This window comes from Bos javanicus, chromosome 15, assembly GCF_032452875.1.
Source record: "Bos javanicus breed banteng chromosome 15, ARS-OSU_banteng_1.0, whole genome shotgun sequence".
NCBI lineage: Eukaryota > Metazoa > Chordata > Mammalia > Artiodactyla > Bovidae > Bos > Bos javanicus.
The window spans coordinates 78,629,103-78,647,550 of record NC_083882.1 but is presented as its reverse complement, the minus strand read 5'-3'; the positions used below and the strand labels follow the sequence as shown (position 1 = coordinate 78,647,550).

The following is an 18,448-nucleotide window of genomic DNA, read 5'->3' as shown; positions in this document are numbered from 1 at the left end:
GATTCCAGCTTGTGCTTCATCCAGCCCAGCATTTCTCAAGATGTACTCTGCATACAAGTTAAATAAACAGGGTGACAATATACAGCCTTGACGTACTCCTTTTCCTATTTGGAACTGGCCTGTTGTTCCATGTCCAATTCTAACTGTTGCTTCCTGACCTGCATACATGTTTCTCAAGAGGCAGGTCAGGTGGTCTGGTATTCCCATCTCCTGAAGAATTTTCCACAGTTTATTGTGATTCACTCAGTCAAAGGCTTTGGCATAGTCAATAGAGCAGAAGTAGATTGGAAGTACTCAAATGATAAACGTTTTTCATCATACCCAAGTTATTTAAACTGAGGAGACATTTATTACAGTAAAACACACACACACACATACACACACACATACACACACACACACACGACTTTCCTTGCTCATTGAAAGAGCAATTGTTTGTTGAAAATAAGTAATAAATTTTGCAGCTGCTTCATTTTCTTCTTCTGATCCATAGCTTTTTCATGGCATTTTGCATCTCTCCATTTCTCAGAGTATAGATTAGAGGGTTCAGCATGGGGGTGACAATGGTGTAAAACACAGCGAAGCATTTATCAATGGGTAAGGTAACAGGAGGTCTCACATACGTAAAAATACAGGGCACGAAGAAGAGGACCACCACTGTAATGTGGGAGCCACAGGTGGACAAGGCTTTACGCTTCCCTTCCTGACTGAGATTCTTCAAAGAGCGCAGAATGACCCCGTAGGAGACGAGTAAGAGTGTGAAAATGGTCACACAGATCGCCCCATTGTTGGCAACCACTGTGACGGCAGTAATGTGGGTGTCGGTGCAGGCCAGTTTTAACAAAGGATACGTGTCACACCCGAAGTGGTCAATGACATTAGGGCCACAGAACGGAAGGTTGTAAAAGAAAATGATATGAAGTAGAGCATGCAAAAACCCACCAACCCAAGCCAATAGCAGCATCAGAACACACACTCTCCGATTCATGATTGTCAAATAATGCAAGGGCTTGCAGATGGCCAGGTAGCGGTCATAGGCCATGAAAACCAGGAGAAAAACCTCAGCACCACTAAATAGATGCTCTGTAAAAAGCTGGGTCATGCAAGCTTGAAATGAAATGGTTTTCTTCTCATAGAGTAAGTCTATAATTGTATTTGGGGTGATTGAAGTAGAATAAAAAGCATCCATAAATGATAAGTAGCCAAGAAAGAAGTACATAGGGGAATCCAATGTTGGGCTGAGTACTACAGTCAGGACAATGAGTAGGTTGCCCACCATGGTCACGATGTAGATGAGCAAGAACACGACAAATAAAATTCCCTGCCCCTGGACACTCTGAGTGAGCCCCAAGAGGACAAACTCAGTTACATTTTTCCTTTGTTCCATAGGTTCTTCTGTATGTCTTATTCCAGAATTCAGGACAGCATTATCTATAAATACAATTATTAAAAGTGACTTCCTAAAATCTTACAATAATTTGCTTTTTATTCAACAAACAGTCCTTGTGGCTTATTATGTTTGGGTACTTTCAGATATTATAATAGAAGGCTGATTAAATCATCTTCCTTGACCACAAACTAATAGATAGGCAAGTGAATAAAAAAAAAAAAGTGGGAAAAGAATATCAAATAAGTGAAGTCCTGCAACTAATTTTCTATCTAGAAACTTTAAATTGTACATATAGCGAATATCTGACAAAAATAAAAGCTAATTAAAGTTTTAAAAAGAAGTAAAGCAAGTTTCAATGTCCATTTTATGAAAGAGGTGACTTTCCTCCTTCTAGGGTTGGAAGAAACTTCTTAACCAATCAGTTAATCTCAAATAAATATATCTGACAATTTCAAATATTTTAAGGACTTAGGAAAGTATAACAAAACACCACTAGACAAAAAAGTCTGAAGATACGCATGTTAGATGATATGCACAGAGTTATTATTGAAAGTAAAGATCTGTAAGCAGTTAACTAACAAAAGATAAAAATATGAAATAAATTAAAATATCAACAAAAAGAGGAAAAATGCCTCATTTTCATATTTTTATATTTCATATTTTCGTATTTTTATCTTTTGTTGGTCATTTAGACCAACAAACGTATGATAGAATGCTGAAGCTAATCTGGGAATAAAAAAGTAGGACCTGAAGTCCCAGCTTGCTTAGTACAGTATTTGCTTGAGTTCTTGGAAGTCAATCAGTCAAAATATACAGATGATACCTCATCATTTAATTTTAACAGATTAATATGCTATGTTTAGAGAACATAAAAATTGAAAGTAGGGTCAGATATATAAATATCTGAAATGAAAATATTCTCAAATCATTAACCTTGAAATTAATTTCTAAGAGTACTTTCTGGAAGGTAAATTTATTTCAGATCATTAGAATATGAAATTATCCAAAAAGCGTATTGCTGAATAGAATCAATTTTTACATATTTAATAATCATGAAAGAATCCTAACATGACTGATTATGAAAATCACAAAGGAAAACTCTTAAAGGATTGAATTCTCACTCCACCAATGGACTCATAAAACAGAAAGCCTCGTTAAGAATTTTGTGTCTGAATACACTTCCTGGGTTACCTGCAGAAGATGGAAGTTTACAATCCATGTTCTGAGCTCTGGTGCCATCTCTTTAGTCCTTCATGCACTGGTGCCATCTCTGGCAAAATAATGAGCAAGGTACATTCAGCATCACTGGATTTTGAGTCAATCTTACAGGACATGTAATTCATCTCAGACATTCAGAAAAAAAAATACTCGTCAATTATTGGAATTTTCAAAATGAATATGAATGTCCTCTCACCTAAGGAACTCTGAATCTAGATTGTGAAAAGAAACTCAAAATGTTTACTACCATCAGAATTTGTCCTAATAACAAACAAATGTTAAATCACCATTTTAATCAGAGAAAGAGAGAGAGTGAAAACTCCAAATTATATAAGGATTGTTTAAAGTGAAAAAACTTAATCTGCTGCTTGTGTATATACCAGCGAAAGTGAAATGGACTTTGCAACATTTTGATTCTCACTTATATTGTCCTGTCTTCAAACAGCATTGTTGAATTTTGGGTTTCTTGAAGGATGGGGATAATTTCATATACACACTTTATTATGTTCTGAGTCCATCATTTTAATTCTAGTAGAAGTCTGTCATGTGATTGCTGCTGCAGACAATCACTCCTCAGGTAAAGGCAAAGGGCTGTCCACACTCGGTCTGTATTTAACTGCAGTACGGACAGGTGAGGCATTCAGTAGGTACATCTCCAAGGGTGATTTTTGTCTAATTAAATTCACTGGGACTTTAATCATAATTTTGAGGGTAGAGTCTTTATCTCCAGAGATGGTACCAAACAATCACCATGTGGAACAGGACTTGCAGAATCCTGTCCTCTGGGGGGAAAAATCATAAAGTATAAATTGAGACCATATCACCAAAAGGGAAAATCAAATCTGGGCAGAAATGAAATATGTAAAAACTTTCTATCTTAAATCAAACCTTAAAAATAGGCAAATAGTTTTAAGTTTAAGCTTTGTCTTTGAAGATAATATCTGAATTTATTTCCAAATAGTATTAATGTTAACTTCAGAATAAGTTATTTAAGGTTTATTTCAAGTACAGATAAAAGTTGTCATATGATTTCAGACAGACAAGTTGATAGAATGTGTTTTAGTGTTAAAATTGTGAAAGAGGAAACATTTGTGGGATTATTCCATTTAACTCAAAGTGCTCACAGGGCCTTTGCCAAAGTAGAAACACCCTAAGCTGTGACAGAAGTCGCTGTACATTTTTAAAGATTTAAATCATAAAGCATATACCTATATATGTAAATATATACTTATAAATAAAAGAAAAATATAACATTTTTCATTTACCAATTAAGCAATACAAACCTAAAATTACCTGTGTAAATTTTCAGACATTTTTTACAGAAAGATAATGATACACATTATATAAAATAATCTATATTAAAGCTATGTAAAAAGTGGGACTTCCCAGGTGGTGCAAGTGGTAAAGAATTTACCTCCCAGTACAAGAGTTGCAAGAGATGCTGATTTGATCCCTGGGTCAGGAAGATCCCCTGGACTAAAACATAGCAACCTGCTCCAGTATTGTTGCCTGGGAAATCTCATGGACAGAGGGGCTGGTGGGCTACAATCCATGGGTCCATGGGGTCACAAACACTCAAACATGACCAAACATACATATCTAGAAAAACAATTATATATATATATATATATATAATATACACACACACACACATAACTTTTCTTCCAAGGAGTAAGTGTTTTTTAATTTCATGGCTGCAATCACCATCTGCAGTGATTTTGGAGCCCAAAAAAATAAAGTCTGACACTGTTTCCACTGTTTCCCCATCTATTTCCCATGAAGTGATGGAACCAGATGCCATGATCTTCATTTTCTGAATAGTGAGCTTTAAGCCAACTTTTTCACTCTCCACTTTCACTTTCATCAAGAGGCTTTTTAGTTCCTCTTCACTTTCTGCCATAAGGGTGTGTCATCTGCATATCTGAGGTTATTGATATTTCTCCCGGCAATCTTGATTCCAGCTTGTGCTTCTTCCAGCCCTTTCTCGTGATGTACTCTGCATAGAAGTTAAATAAGCAGGGTGACAATATACAGCCTTGATGTACTCCTTTTCCTATTTGGAACCAGTCTGTTGTTCCATGTCCACTTCTAACTGTTGCTTCCTGACCTACATATAGGTTTCTCAAGAGGCAGGTCAGGTGGTCTGGTATTCCCGTCTCTTTCAGAATTTTCCCCAGTTCATTGAGATCCACACAGTCAAAGGCTTTGGCATAGTCAATAAAGCAGAAATAGATGTTTTTCTGGAACTCTTTTGCTTTTTCCATGATCCAGCAGATGTTGGCAATTTGATCTCTGGTTCCTCTTCCTTTTCTAAAACCAGCTTGAACATCTGGAAGTTCACGTATTGCTGAAGCCTGGCTTGGAGAATTTTGAGCATTACTTTACTAGCATATGAGATGAGTGCAACTGTGAGGTAGTTTGAGCATTCTTTGGCATTGCCTTTCTTTGGGATTGGAATGAAAACTGACCTTTTCCAGTCTTTGGAGGGAATGATGCTAAAGCTGAAGCTCCAGTACTTTGGCCACCTCATGCGAAGAGTTGACTCATTGGAAAAGACTCTGATGCTGGGAGGGATGGGGGGCAGGAAGAAAAGGGGACGACAGAGGATGAGATGGCTGGATGGCATCAGTGACTCGATGGACGCTGACTTTGAGTGAACTCTGGGAGTTGGTGATGGACAGGGAGGCCTGGCATGCTGAGATTCATGGGGTTGCAAAGAGTTGGACACGACTGAGTGACTAAACTGAACTGAACTGAACACACACATAAAGGAAAATATAATATGTATATATTAACTGGATGCAACTAAAAGAGTGCTTAGAAAGAAATGTAGAGTTTTCTTTATATGCAAATATTAGAAAACAATAAATATTTTTAGAAATGGACTCAGCTATTGTCTCAAAATACTAGAAAAGAAAAATTAAAATAAACCTAGAGAGCATTGTAGTTTGAAACAGTATTGAGAACACAGATATCATTTAAAGAGGAATTCTTTAAAAATAACAAATCTATTTAAAACCAATAATTAGGTCTTTGAACTTTAAATAAATTGATACATTTCTAGCAAAATGTACAAAGAAAAAAACAAAAGAAAAAAATTATCAGAATCTAGATTGAAGAGAGGGGAAATTCCCTGATGGTCCAATAGTTAATAATCCACCCTATGGTGCTGGGCTGTGTGCTTAGCCGTTCAGTCATGTCCAACTTTTTGCCACCCCATGGACTGTAGCCTGCCAGACCCCTCTGTCCATGGGATTGTCCAGACAAGAATACTGGAGTGGGTTGCCATGCCCTCCTCCAGGGAATCTTCCCCACCCAGGGATGGAACCCAGGTCTCCCACATTGCAGGCAGATTCTGTACTGTCTGTGTCACCAGGGAATCCTCACAGTGCAGGGGATTTGGGTTCAATCCCTAGTTGGGGAACTAAGACCCCACATGTGTGTTTGTGCTAGTCGCTCAGTCATGTACACCTCTTTTCGACACCATGGACTGTAGCCCACAGGGCACCTCTGTCCCTGGGATTTTCCAGGCAAGAATCCTGCAGTGGATTTGGAGCAAGTAAGTTCCTGCCGCATTCTGATCCTGTGCGCTCAGAGAGTTGACACGCTACAAAGAATGATCCTGCGTGAGACAACGGACATCCCTCAGGCGGAACTAAGACTGGATGCACTGATATAAATGAAATTTTAAAATAAATCAATAAAATGTTTTAAATGGTAGATTTTAAACAAATATTGAAGAAAGAGTCATCACTCTCAACTCTAGAGATCTTAAAAAGATGATACAATGATATTATAAATGAATTCACAGAAGTATACTTGCCAAGAAAAGAAAATGAAACACTGCTATGAAAGAGACAACTTTCTAATCAGAGCAAATAACTAAAAGCTGGAATAGTCTAACATCTAAATAAATCAATGCTTAGAATTACTTTCCCCTCAAAATGTCATTCTCACATGGCATTCATCAATCAGCTCTATAACAGCTAATCCATAAATGGTACCAACCTTACACTAACACTTTCACAGAAGGGAGAAAATGAATGTGCCTCCTAATGCATTTTATGCCCCCAGAATAACCCTTAACAAGGGCATCACAAGGAAAATAATTGGATCAATTTCTCACATTAGTAAATACACAAAATCCTGAACATAATTCTTATTTTGATTCCTTTGGGTGCTTTCTTTGGGGATTTTTTTTTAGCTAGTTAATATGGTTTTTGAGTAGCATCCTGAGAAGTGCTCGATCTAGGACTAATCATGTCCCACTACTGACGTAAAATCTTTCTGAGTATTCAACCAACTGCACTGTCCCTGTGAACGATGAGGTTTCCCAGCTGGTGAGAATAAACACTATTCCTGGCCCAATGTGAGCTCCAAGCCCTCTTTGTAATCCATCTGGGTAAATTTCCCTCCAGCCTCAGGTATTTTCCTCAAATGCAAGCACATATCAGTATTCTGATGAAACTTGAATAATGAGTAATCTCCCTCTCTCTCCCACAACCCTCTCAAGACTCCAGAACTATAGTTGTATCCTCTGCAGTATTCTGCTCTCATAAATTTAGCTGTCTTGGTGTCCTCAGACCCTGAACATCATATTTTCAACTCAGAAAGTCTATTGGGATTTATTTTTTTTTTGATGTATCCCTTTCTGTACCACAACATGAAGCATTTTAAAAGTAATAAACAGGAAAACACTTGGAACTCAACTAAATTTCCATCTCTCGGTAATCACTACCACTTAATTCTTATATCTAGTACCTCAAAAATAATCATTAATCTGAAACCTGTGCCGTTTCAAAGGTTTACATGCATATCATCAGTTTTAGCTTATAGTGAAAACAGGGCTTAAAAAAAGTGCATCCACAAAATACCTCTTAACCAAGAAAAGCTTAAAAGGACTGTGATACATCCACAAAATGGAATGCTAATTAGCAATAAAATGAATAAACTATTGATAAACACAAGGATGTGCATAAATCTCAAATCAGAATAGGCATAATCTTTATACAGAAAATACAGACAACTGAACCAAAATTGCTGGATCTAATAAATAAACCCAACAAATTTTCAGGGTACAAAATCAACCTGCAAAAATGAGCTGCATTTACATATTTAACAGTCAAATATATAAAGAGAAAATTAAGAAACTAATCCCATTTAAAATAGTATCAATAAGAATAACATACATAGGAATAAAGTAAATAATGGAAGTGAAAATCTGCTAAACTGAAAAATATATGACATCAATGAAAGAAATTAAAGGAACAAAGAAGGATGCCCAATGTTCATGAATTGGAGGAATAAAGAAAAATATTGTTAAAGTGGCCACACTATCCAAATTGAATGGAAAAGATCAGCAATCAAAGAAAATATATGAAGTTAATTTATAAGCAGTTCATGGAAAAGGCATACAAATGCCTTGAAACATGTGAAAAGATGCCCAAACAGATGACATTCTGACAATAACTATAAACATCAAAATTTAAATACATACAATAATTGACTCAACAATTCCATTTCTTGGAACTCATACAGACAAAACTTAAAAACTTCATCACAGAATTATTAAACATTGAAAAAAAACTGAAGAAAACATGAAAATGACCAGATGCATCAATTTTAGTGCAGCTGCATGAAAGACTTAAGTAGTAGGAACTAACTAGACTGAGTTAGGATCTAAGTAAACTGGCATGCACAGATCTCCAGGAGGCTGTGCAGTAAAATGAAAAATGTATACACACAAACACATAAATGAAAATATGCCTGTATTTGCAGATTATAACTTGAGCAACAATCTGAGAAAGCGAATATAGCATCTGAAAGGACTGGAAGAATCTGGGTTATGATGGGGATAAGTTTTATTGTACATGATTTCATTTGCATTAATTCCATTATTAGAGTAGAATTTTTTGTTTAAAAAATTAAAATAAATATTATGTTAAATTTTCATATGAATACAAATGAAAGTGAGGAAAAAAACACTCTATACACACAATATATTTTAACTAGTACAATAAATAGAAAGAAGGTAAAAAATAAGAATCTAACAATAAAAAAAATAAGAAAAAATAAAAGTAAACACAAATTAATTTAAAATTAGTAACTCTATAAAAATTTCATTGACTAATTTGTGCCATATTATTTATTGACTTCCTGGTTTAAATGTATGCTACCTTTCAAGATTCAGTGATAAACTAGATGTTAGTCAGTTTACATACCATCAGGGAATTGCTATTAATAAATAGCATGAACATATAATTTAATTATAATTGTCATTAATCTGTTAAAGAAATGGAAAGTATGTATCAAATTTATGAAGACTTTTACATTCTAAGGAGATTGGCCCTAAGGCTAATTTACTAACTTCATAATGGATAATGCACTAATTTAAAACTTGGTCTGCTTTTTTTTCCTCTCCAGAGCTTATTTATAGCATTAATCATTTCAGAATTTTTTAGACTGCAGATTAATGAGCTCAGTATGAGAATTATGACTGTATAAGATACACTCAATTATTTTTAATGGGGAAGGTCTTAGCAGGTCTTCCTTATATAAAAATACCAGAACAAAGAAGCAGACAATCACAGTGATGTGGGAACCACAGATGTGAAGGGCTTTCTGCCTCCCTCCTGACTCAGGTTCTTCAGAGAGTGCAGGATGACTCCATAGGCGATCAATAAGAGCAGAAACACAATAGTGCAGATCAGTCCTCCTTTGGCCAGTACTAAGAGGCCAATAATATAGGTGTTAGTACATTTGAGTTTCAATAAGTGTTCATGTTGCACATAAAGTGATCAGTGACTTTGGGGCCACAGAATGGGAACCCATAATTAGTGCTAAGTTGCATTACTGAGTGCAGAAAACCTCCAACCAGGACACTACCAGCGGTAAAACACATACCCACAGCCCCATGCATTTATGTCTATGAGTTCAAGGTCTTACTGAGAGTTTTAGTCATGATGATGTGCAGGTGGCCCACCATTGTCAAAATATAAAAAGAAAGAGTGAGGCCTAAGAGAACTAAGAAATACTGTTCCTTGGTTCCATCTAGTCTGAACAGGAGCTGAGTTCACATTTTAGAAGCAGTTAACCTACAAAACAAGAGGAAACACTTTTCAATGACTTATTAGTTCACTTCAGTTCAGTCACTCAGATGTATCCAACTCTTTGTGACCCCATGAATCACAGCACACCAGGCCTCCCTGTCTATCACCAACTCCCAGAATCCACCCAAACCCATGTCCATTGTGCCGGTGATGCCATCCAACCATCTCATCCTCTGTCGACCCCTTCTTCTCCTGCCCCCAATCCCTCCCAGCATCAGAGTCTTTTCTAATGAGTCAACTCTTCGCATGAGGTGGCCCAAGTACTGGAGTTTCAGCTTTGGCATCATTCCTTCCAAAGAAATCTCAGGGCTGATCTCCTTCAGAATGGACTGGTTGGATCTCCTTGCAGTCCAAGGGACTCTCAAGAGTCTGCTCCAACACCACACTTCAAAAGCATCAAGTGCTCAGCCTTCTTCACAGTCCAACTCTCACATCCATACATGACCATTCTTCAAAAGCATCAATTCTTCAGCATTCAGCTTTCTTTATAGTCCAACTCTCACAGCCATATGTGACTACTGGAAAAACCCTGGCTTTGACTAGATGGACCTTGTTGGCAAAGTAATGTCTCTGCTTTTTAATATGCTGTCTAGGTTGGTCATAACTTTCCTTCCAAGGAGTAAGTGTCTTTTAATTTCATGGCTGCAAAAATCATCTGCAGTGATTTCAGAGCCCAGTAAAATTAAGTCAGCCACTGTTTCCACTGTTTCCCCATCTATTTGCCATAAAGTGATGGAACCGGATGCCATGATCTTAGTTTTCTGAATGTTGAGCTTAAAGCCAACATTTTTCACTCTCCACTTTCTCTTTCATCAAGAGGCTCTATAATTCTTCTTCACTTTCTGCCATAACGGTGGTGTCATCTACATATCTGAGGTTATTGATATTTCTCCCAGCAATCTTGATTCCAGCTTGTGCTTCCTCCAGCCCAGCGTTTCTCATGATGTGCTCTGCATATAAGTTAAATAAGCAGAGTGACAATATACAGCCTTGACCTACTCCTTTTCGTACTTGGAAACAGTCTGTTGTTCCATGTCCAGTTCTGAATATTTAGAACAACTCTAATTATAAGTTCAAATAGCTGGAAACAGCCAAAATATCTGTTAACTGAGAAAAAATAAACTGTGGCACATCCATAAGTCGCAATATTACTCAGCAATAACATGAATAACTTATTGATGAACACACTGACATGCATAAACCTCATATGCATGTTACTAAGAGCAAGTAGCCACATTTAACAGAGTACAGAGGAGACAATCTTACATATAGAAAATGCGAATAATTGCACCAAACCTGTTAGAACTACTAAACAAATCAAATAATGCTTCAAAATACAGAATCAATATAAATGTTAACTCTATGGCATAACAAAGGGAAAAGCTCTATGGAAATAGCACCTATAGTTCTTCAAGGTGCTACCCATGCCAAACAGGATATCAATTACTTCAATGACTGTGCTCAGTTGCTCAGTTGGGTCTGACTCTTTGTGACACCATGGACTGTAGCCTGCCAGGCTCCTCTGTCCATGAGATTTCCCAGGCAAGCATACTGGAGTGGGTTGCCATTTCCTTTTCCCGATCTTTCTGACCCAGGGATCGAACAGTCTTTCTTGCATCTCCTATATCAGCAAGTGGATTCTTTTCCATTGCACCACCTGGGAAGCCCAATTTAATTCACAGCAGAGGTAAAATTAGTAAGAATATATTACATAGGTAAAGGTAAATCACTGTACTTGAGCTTCTTTGAGATCTCACATTGGATAAATGAGTCATGTTACTGAAGAAGGACAAGAAGTTATATTGGGAGACTGATATAGGGAAATGGGGTGACCACAAAACCTTTCAGTGAAAGTGAATCACAGGCATTAGAACAGCAGGAGAACTCGAGGGCCAGAGTATAGATGCATAGGTCAAAGTCAGGGACAGACAGGTACAGGCTGGCGAGGAGGGAGCTGAGATCCCAGGAGAGTGGACAGAAGCTGAGTTGAAAAGAGGTTAGGAGATTGAAGGCCCGGTGAACAAGGGGAAGTGAAAAGCACAGGGGAACCAGAACCAGAACCAACTAGAGGCGCAAGAGAGCACGTGAGACTGTGGACGGCAAGGTTCCCATCCTAGGGGCCCAGAAGGACAGACACTGCGGAGACGGGGACAGGGCGCGGAAGACCACACTCAGGAAGAAGACGCGAGACTCTGGAGGCGGGATGTGGTACAAGACCTACTCCTAGCGCCACACAGACACAGCAGGGCAGCGCTGTTCCGCCCATCAGGTCGCCAGCCAGGGCCACAGCCTCTCAGTGCTGGTTCCTGAAAGGAGAGGCTGCAGGATCCGCCAGGTACGCTGTCCGGAAAGTCTCCCCAGGGGCCACGTCCCTCCACTGTGCTGCCTGCAGCTTCAGGTCAGCAGACGTTGGCTGCTGTAGGTTGTTTGTGTCTCCTCTAGACATCTCTTTTACCCAAGTGTCCCTTCCTTTGAAATGCAGCCTTGAATTTCATTTCTTGAGCCTATTATATCCCACTTTTCATGATGCCCATGAAGGATAATACATCTACCAAAAAGATATCAGCAGATGATTTTCCTTGACACAAATGGAATCAGGAGTGTGTCAGAAACCTGGGAAACTGAGACCAACAGAGAGATGAAGGAAAGAAATCTCCCCTCCAAAGAACAATACAATGCCTCAAAGACAGTCTTCAGTGTGGCCAATGATCAGACCTGTGTTTTGATATTTTCCCAACAAGGAGTGAGAAAGTAGGAAAGTGATATTTTCCCATCATGAAATGGGATGAGTGGAGGAAGCAGACTCTAAAAGACTTCATATTCTTACTTAACCTTATTGAGTCACTTTTGTCTTGTATAAAATGGATAGAAATCTGTTTACCAATACTTGTTCCTACAGTAATAATGCATTTAAAGAACCTGTCAAGATGTATGCCTCAGTTTATCTTCAACAGTAGTAGGCTCACTTCCCTCACTAACACCTAACATTTTCACCAAATGATATTCCAGACTAAACCAAATATGTTTGTACAACAGATCCAAACATTATGTTTCACTGATTTTTAGGAGAAACACACTTATTCCCTAAATATAGATTTTTAATGAATAAAAAATAGTCACATGGCAGTTTATCCTCAGGACAGATTTTTGAGGCTGTGTAAAGGAAGATCTAAAGGAGCTTTAAATTCACTCACAATCTAGTAAAATTGCATCCGCTGTGAATGCCAGACTGCTTGCATTTCCTTTTTCAGTTCTCATACCTTCCAAGTTTTCCTGTTGACAATTTATAATTTGTGCTTCATTAATCTTACTCCTCCACTGAGCCTCTAGTATAGCCCTTAAAACATAATCATTGGCCTTAGTTTTTTTTTCTCTTTAAATGCTCTCATTGCTCTTAGAGTAGAAACCACATTTACTCAAGACTTATCCTATCCTTGAAGAAAAATGAAACTGAAGGTTTACTCACTCAGTGGTGTCCAAATCTTTGAGATTCCCTGGATCATAGCCTGCCAGGTTCCTCTGTCCATGGGATTCTCCAGGTAAAAGTGCTGGAACGGGTAGCCATTCCCCTTCTGCAGGGGATCTTCCTGATCTAGGAATTGAACTCAGGTCTCCTGTATTGCAGCCAGATTCTTTACCACCTGAGCCACCAGGGAAGCCCATGAATACTGGAGTCGGTAGCCTATCCCTTCTCCAGGGGATCTTCCCAGCCCTGGAACTGAGCTGGTGTCACCTGCATCAGGGGAATTCCTTACCAGCTGAGCTATCAGGATGTATGTATGTATATATACTTGTTCAGATTCTTTTTCTTTATAGGTTACCATTACTATACTCATGTTGGTCTTTGTAAAAGTGAAGTGGCATAACAAACCTTCAAAAGAGACTAAATTGCACTGCAGAAGTATGTTGTTACCTATAAGACAAGGCTGAAGCATACTGACACCATCTACTCGAAGGACAGAGTCAATCATTAAGACTGCAGATCATTTTCTCATCTATAGCCCTAAACATAAAACAGACAACTCTCTTTCATTTGAAAGAGAGTAAGACTGAGCTTTAAAGACCTGGATTGGTATTTTGTAGGTGAAATTGTTGACAGGAAACTGTATTCCAGTGTAATATTCCTGACATACTTTAGGGGAAAACACATGTGATTTGAGTCCAGTAAATTAGTTAGTAAATCTCTATTTGCTTCTCTTTGTGCCTAATAGATAATAAAGTCTTCATGTAATGTAAATATATGTATCTGACCTACATAACAATAGCTTTGGAACCTACCCATATGCTTTTTTTTGTTAACATTTATAAAAAGCTGTGTACCTTGTTTCAAATGGTTCCTGAAGTTGTGGTATGGAAATGAAAATATTTCCTTTATACACAAAAAAGAAACATGTGTGTCATAAAGGTGTTTTAAAAAAACAGAGCAAATTAAGAATACCTTCAAATTTTCTGAATTATTTTTTGTTAAGAAAATAATTAGAGATAGTGAATTATTTGGTCCTCCCCAGTGGCTCAGAGGTAAAAAAACCTGCCTTCAATGTAGGAGACACAGGAGACGTGAATTCAGTCCCTGGGTCAGGAAGATACATTGGCGGAAGAAATGGCAACCAACCCCAGTATTCTTGCCTGGAAAATTCCATGGACAGAGGAGGAGCTTGGCAGGCTAAATTCCACGGGGTCTCAGAGAGTTGGACTCGACTGAGGGACTAATACACACAGAGAGTGAGTTATTCTTTCCTTTTGATTAGTTCATAGTACAGAAAAAATTCCAGCTGCCCCTTCTCCACATATCTACCTAAGAATTTCTATCCCTTATTTGCTTTACATCAGGTGAAGCAAAAATGGAAGAAGTTCTGAGATCAAAGTTCTATGGACAAGTCAATTTAACCCAATTAACATATATGAAGAATTTGATAAATGGCTAAGATTATGGAAAAAACTTACTCTACAAGCATCAAACCAAGGGTATATAGTTGTTTTTTCCAATGCTTATTCTGAATCTAATAACACAAACATGGAAACCTCAGGAAAATATATTGAAGCTTACCAAAATGCCTAAAACATGTGTAGTCAATATTAAATAATCAACAAATGTTAATTTCTGGGCCTTATATTTTTGTCCATGATGGAAAAAATTCTTCATTGTCATCCACAACTTACAACACAAATAATCTTCCCTATGTATATAAATCATTATTCTCTTAGCATCGTGAACAGCTTAAGTCACTCTCTTCTTTAACAAACTCCTCATGGCATTTTTCACTTCTGTGTTTCTCACTGTGTAAATGATAGGATTTAACAAGGGCGTGAGGATTCCATAAAACACTGTCACCAACTTATCTGCAGGGTAAGTGGCCACAGGACGTGTGTAAGTGAATATACATGGTCCAAAAAAGAGCATGACTACTGTAAAGTGGGAGCCACATGTAGAGAGGGCTTTGCGTCGTACTTCAGAGCTATGGGATTTCAGGGAGCTCAGGATGACTATGTAGGAAATGAGAAGCAGAAGAAAAATGAGCGAGGCCATGCCCCCAGTGTTAGCTGCCACCACCATTCCAAGCCTGTAGGTGTCGCTGCAGGAAATTTCCAACAGTGAGAAGAAATCACACATGAAGTGATCGATGACATTGGGACCACAGAAGGTCAAGTCTCCTGTGAAAAGAATCTGCACAGTGGCATGCAGGATCCCCCCAATCCAGGCCACCACCACCAGGAGCCGGCAGAGCCCCTGTCGCATGATGGTCGTGTAGTGCAGAGGCTTGCAGATGGCCACATAGCGGTCATAGGCCATGACGGTGAGGACGATGACCTCTGATGCTCCCAGGAAGTGCTCCATAAAGAGCTGAGTCAGGCAGCCTCCCCAGGAGATGGTTCTCCTCTGGTGCAGCAGGTCAAAAGTCATTTTAGGGGTGCTGACAGAGGTCAAGGAAGCATCTAACAAGGACAAATGGGTGAGAAAGAAGTACATGGGAGTGGAAAGCGTGGGGCTGAGAGAGACGGTGACGACGATGAAAAGATTGGCCAGGACAGTGAACAGGAAAATGAACAGAAAGACAACGAAGAGTACTTTCTGCAAGTGTGGATTCTGTGTGAGTCCCAGGAGAACAAATTCCGTCACATTGTTGGGAAGCCTGAAGAAATCCATTTAAAAAATAGCACGTTCCTGGGGCCTCAATTATCTACAAAGGAATAAAGAATGATACCTATTAATCATGAAAGGATTGTGTTCTAAACTTATTAGAAAAAAAAAAAAAACAAAACAAAACAATCTATTCACTGTAACTGTGGAGCATTTCCTCAGCACTTCTGCCCCAGTACTTGTTTCAAGTCTTTATTTTCTCCATGATACTTTCCATCTCTTCAGACACTTAGCCCCTGTCCCCTGTGAAACACCTCCACAGCAATATTTTATGTGTAATTTGCTGAGAAAACACTGGGCTGTCTACATGACATCTGGATTCTCATTCTGGTTCTCACTCATGTGACTCTGCAAAGCTATCAGAGTGTCCTAGGCTTCTGAGTTTTCCTCTGTGTCTGTGAGATTACAAATTATAATTCTCAGATGTAACTTTTAAAGTTTACAATTGTTTCAAAGAATTAAGAATTTTTCCCACTTCCATGAGGATTTACATTTGAATTCTCTGCTCTAAAGTAGAAGGAAAGGCACCATCAATAAGTATCTGTTATAAGAAGGGAATTTAGTAAAATGTATATTAGTCATTGGTGATAACACTCCAGCTGATATCAACCAGAACACATAAACTATTCCATTGTTTTCTCACTTACCTCTAGTGCCTGGCATGATGCCTGCAGTGCCTGAATCCTATTGCCTGGGTGCTCAGTCGTGTCCCACTCTTTTTGAAACCATGGACTGTAGCCTGCCCACCTGTCTCCTCTGTCCATGGGGTTACCATTTCCTACTCCAGGGAATCTTCCCAACCCAGTGATTGAACCTGTATCTCCTGCATCTCTGCGTTTGAAGATAGATTTGTTACCACTGCACTCCCACGGAAGCCCCTGAAACCCATTAGGTGATGAGTAAATACATAGTGAATTGTCTTTTGCCCTGAGTAAAGTACAGCTGCTTCCCCTGACCACACACCTATGATAGATTCAAGCGTTCTTTTCCCCCTGCTCTGTTTATCATTAGTCTCTACTTCATGAGAACCATAAATAAATATTTGAAAGGAACCTGCACTCCAATTTAATAGTTCCTCACACACTGTTGTGTGGAATAAATGTGAATATATCTAGTTATCTCTAGGAAAGAGTATGTTACTGGGTTACTTTACCTTCAGTGTAATTATGGTGTTTGTTTCTTGTTATTCTTTAGTCTGCAAATTGTGTTCCACATACAATTTGACATAGTTATATTCAGTAAATTTACAGCTTCTGTAGATGTGGATAAACAACTCTTGCATAGGTGTTAAGTACACAAAGATCTTTCATGCAGAGGATATCCTTACTTTCAAAGTTCTGAAAGTAAAAATTTGATGTGAAGAACGAAAAGAAATAGATTGATAGGTAAGATAGAAAGTTAATGTGCCACACATATAACATGTATACACAGACTAACACAGACGCATATGAACTCTTTTACTTAAGTACCTATCACAGGCTTACTCATTCAACAAACATTTACTGATCAATTATTGTGTGTGTTAATGTATGTTTGTTTACACAGTGTCATGAAGAGCATCCTAGTTAAATGCATTTAATGCCTGAAATTTCATTACCAAAGAGAGATGAGGCATCCATCCATGGTAAGAATGGAATTCTCACTCCTTTATGTTTCTGCTACATATAGTACTGTGTCTTCTTCTCCCATCTTCCCATAGCATTCATCTTCCTGGTCCTAGGTTACCACATTATCATTAATAACAGAACGAAAAATTGGGAGAACATACATTTTCCAAAGAAAAGAGAAGAGAAAACATAAACATAAAATGTATTCTGCAAAACATATGTCTTTCTTTTCAAAGATAAATGGATAAAATCTTATATTTTTCAATTATCCAGAGGAAAATTTTTTATATTTATGGACAAATGTACAGCAGCTCCATTGCATTTTATTATTTTCAGGCGGGATTCCCCCAGCAGAACAAAAAAGGACATAGTATACAGAAAATAAGAGTTAAATCTACTTTAAAATGTTTTTGAAATAAATATGAAAAAATAATTCACTTTTCCATTTTTCTTTGGCTCCACAATATTCACTCTAGGAATAAACCCTGACAAAAAATACTTTTAAAGGACAAAAATAATTTATAATTATGTTCAATGCAAATTTTAAGAGCTGCAGAAACTTAGAGACAGCATGGAATGTTCAAAATTGGAGAAATGGATGATTAAATGTAGGGTATTACTTTGACTACTGTGTAGATTTTTAAAATTGTTCAGTATCACTGGAAGATTCTCAATTTGTAATATAAGTGGAGAAAATCTGGATGCAAATTGGAATTGTATAATTATTTTATTTTAATCCCAACTTGTGTATAACTCAAACTACATTTAAATATGTATCCATAAGAAATAAAAAACAAACTTTTTATTTCTAAAATTATATTATATATGTGTCTATCTTTCTTAAAATTTTGTATACTGAAAATGATATTTCAATGCCAGGTGCAGATAAGCAGTGATTACATGATTTATAAGGTCAATTTAAACCCAAGAATCTATGATTATACAATTTCCTGGGGAAAAAAAAATCTCACCTGCGCTCATCTAT

General features: G+C 37.8%; 2 protein-coding genes across 2 annotated transcripts; both read right to left on the bottom strand.

The window, feature by feature from the left end:
- Positions 1-469: 469 nt before the first annotated feature.
- LOC133261426 (olfactory receptor 4A15-like) lies at positions 470-1,387 on the bottom strand. Its single transcript, XM_061439908.1, has one exon. It carries the CDS (start codon positions 1,385-1,387, stop codon positions 470-472), a length of 918 nt encoding a protein of 305 aa, XP_061295892.1.
- Positions 1,388-14,866: 13,479 nt separating this feature from the next.
- Positions 14,867-15,892, bottom strand: LOC133261425 (olfactory receptor 4C3D-like). The gene has a single exon (XM_061439907.1). It carries the CDS (start codon positions 15,860-15,862, stop codon positions 14,936-14,938), a length of 927 nt encoding a protein of 308 aa, XP_061295891.1. The 5' UTR covers positions 15,863-15,892; the 3' UTR covers positions 14,867-14,935.
- Positions 15,893-18,448: the final 2,556 nt, after the last annotated feature.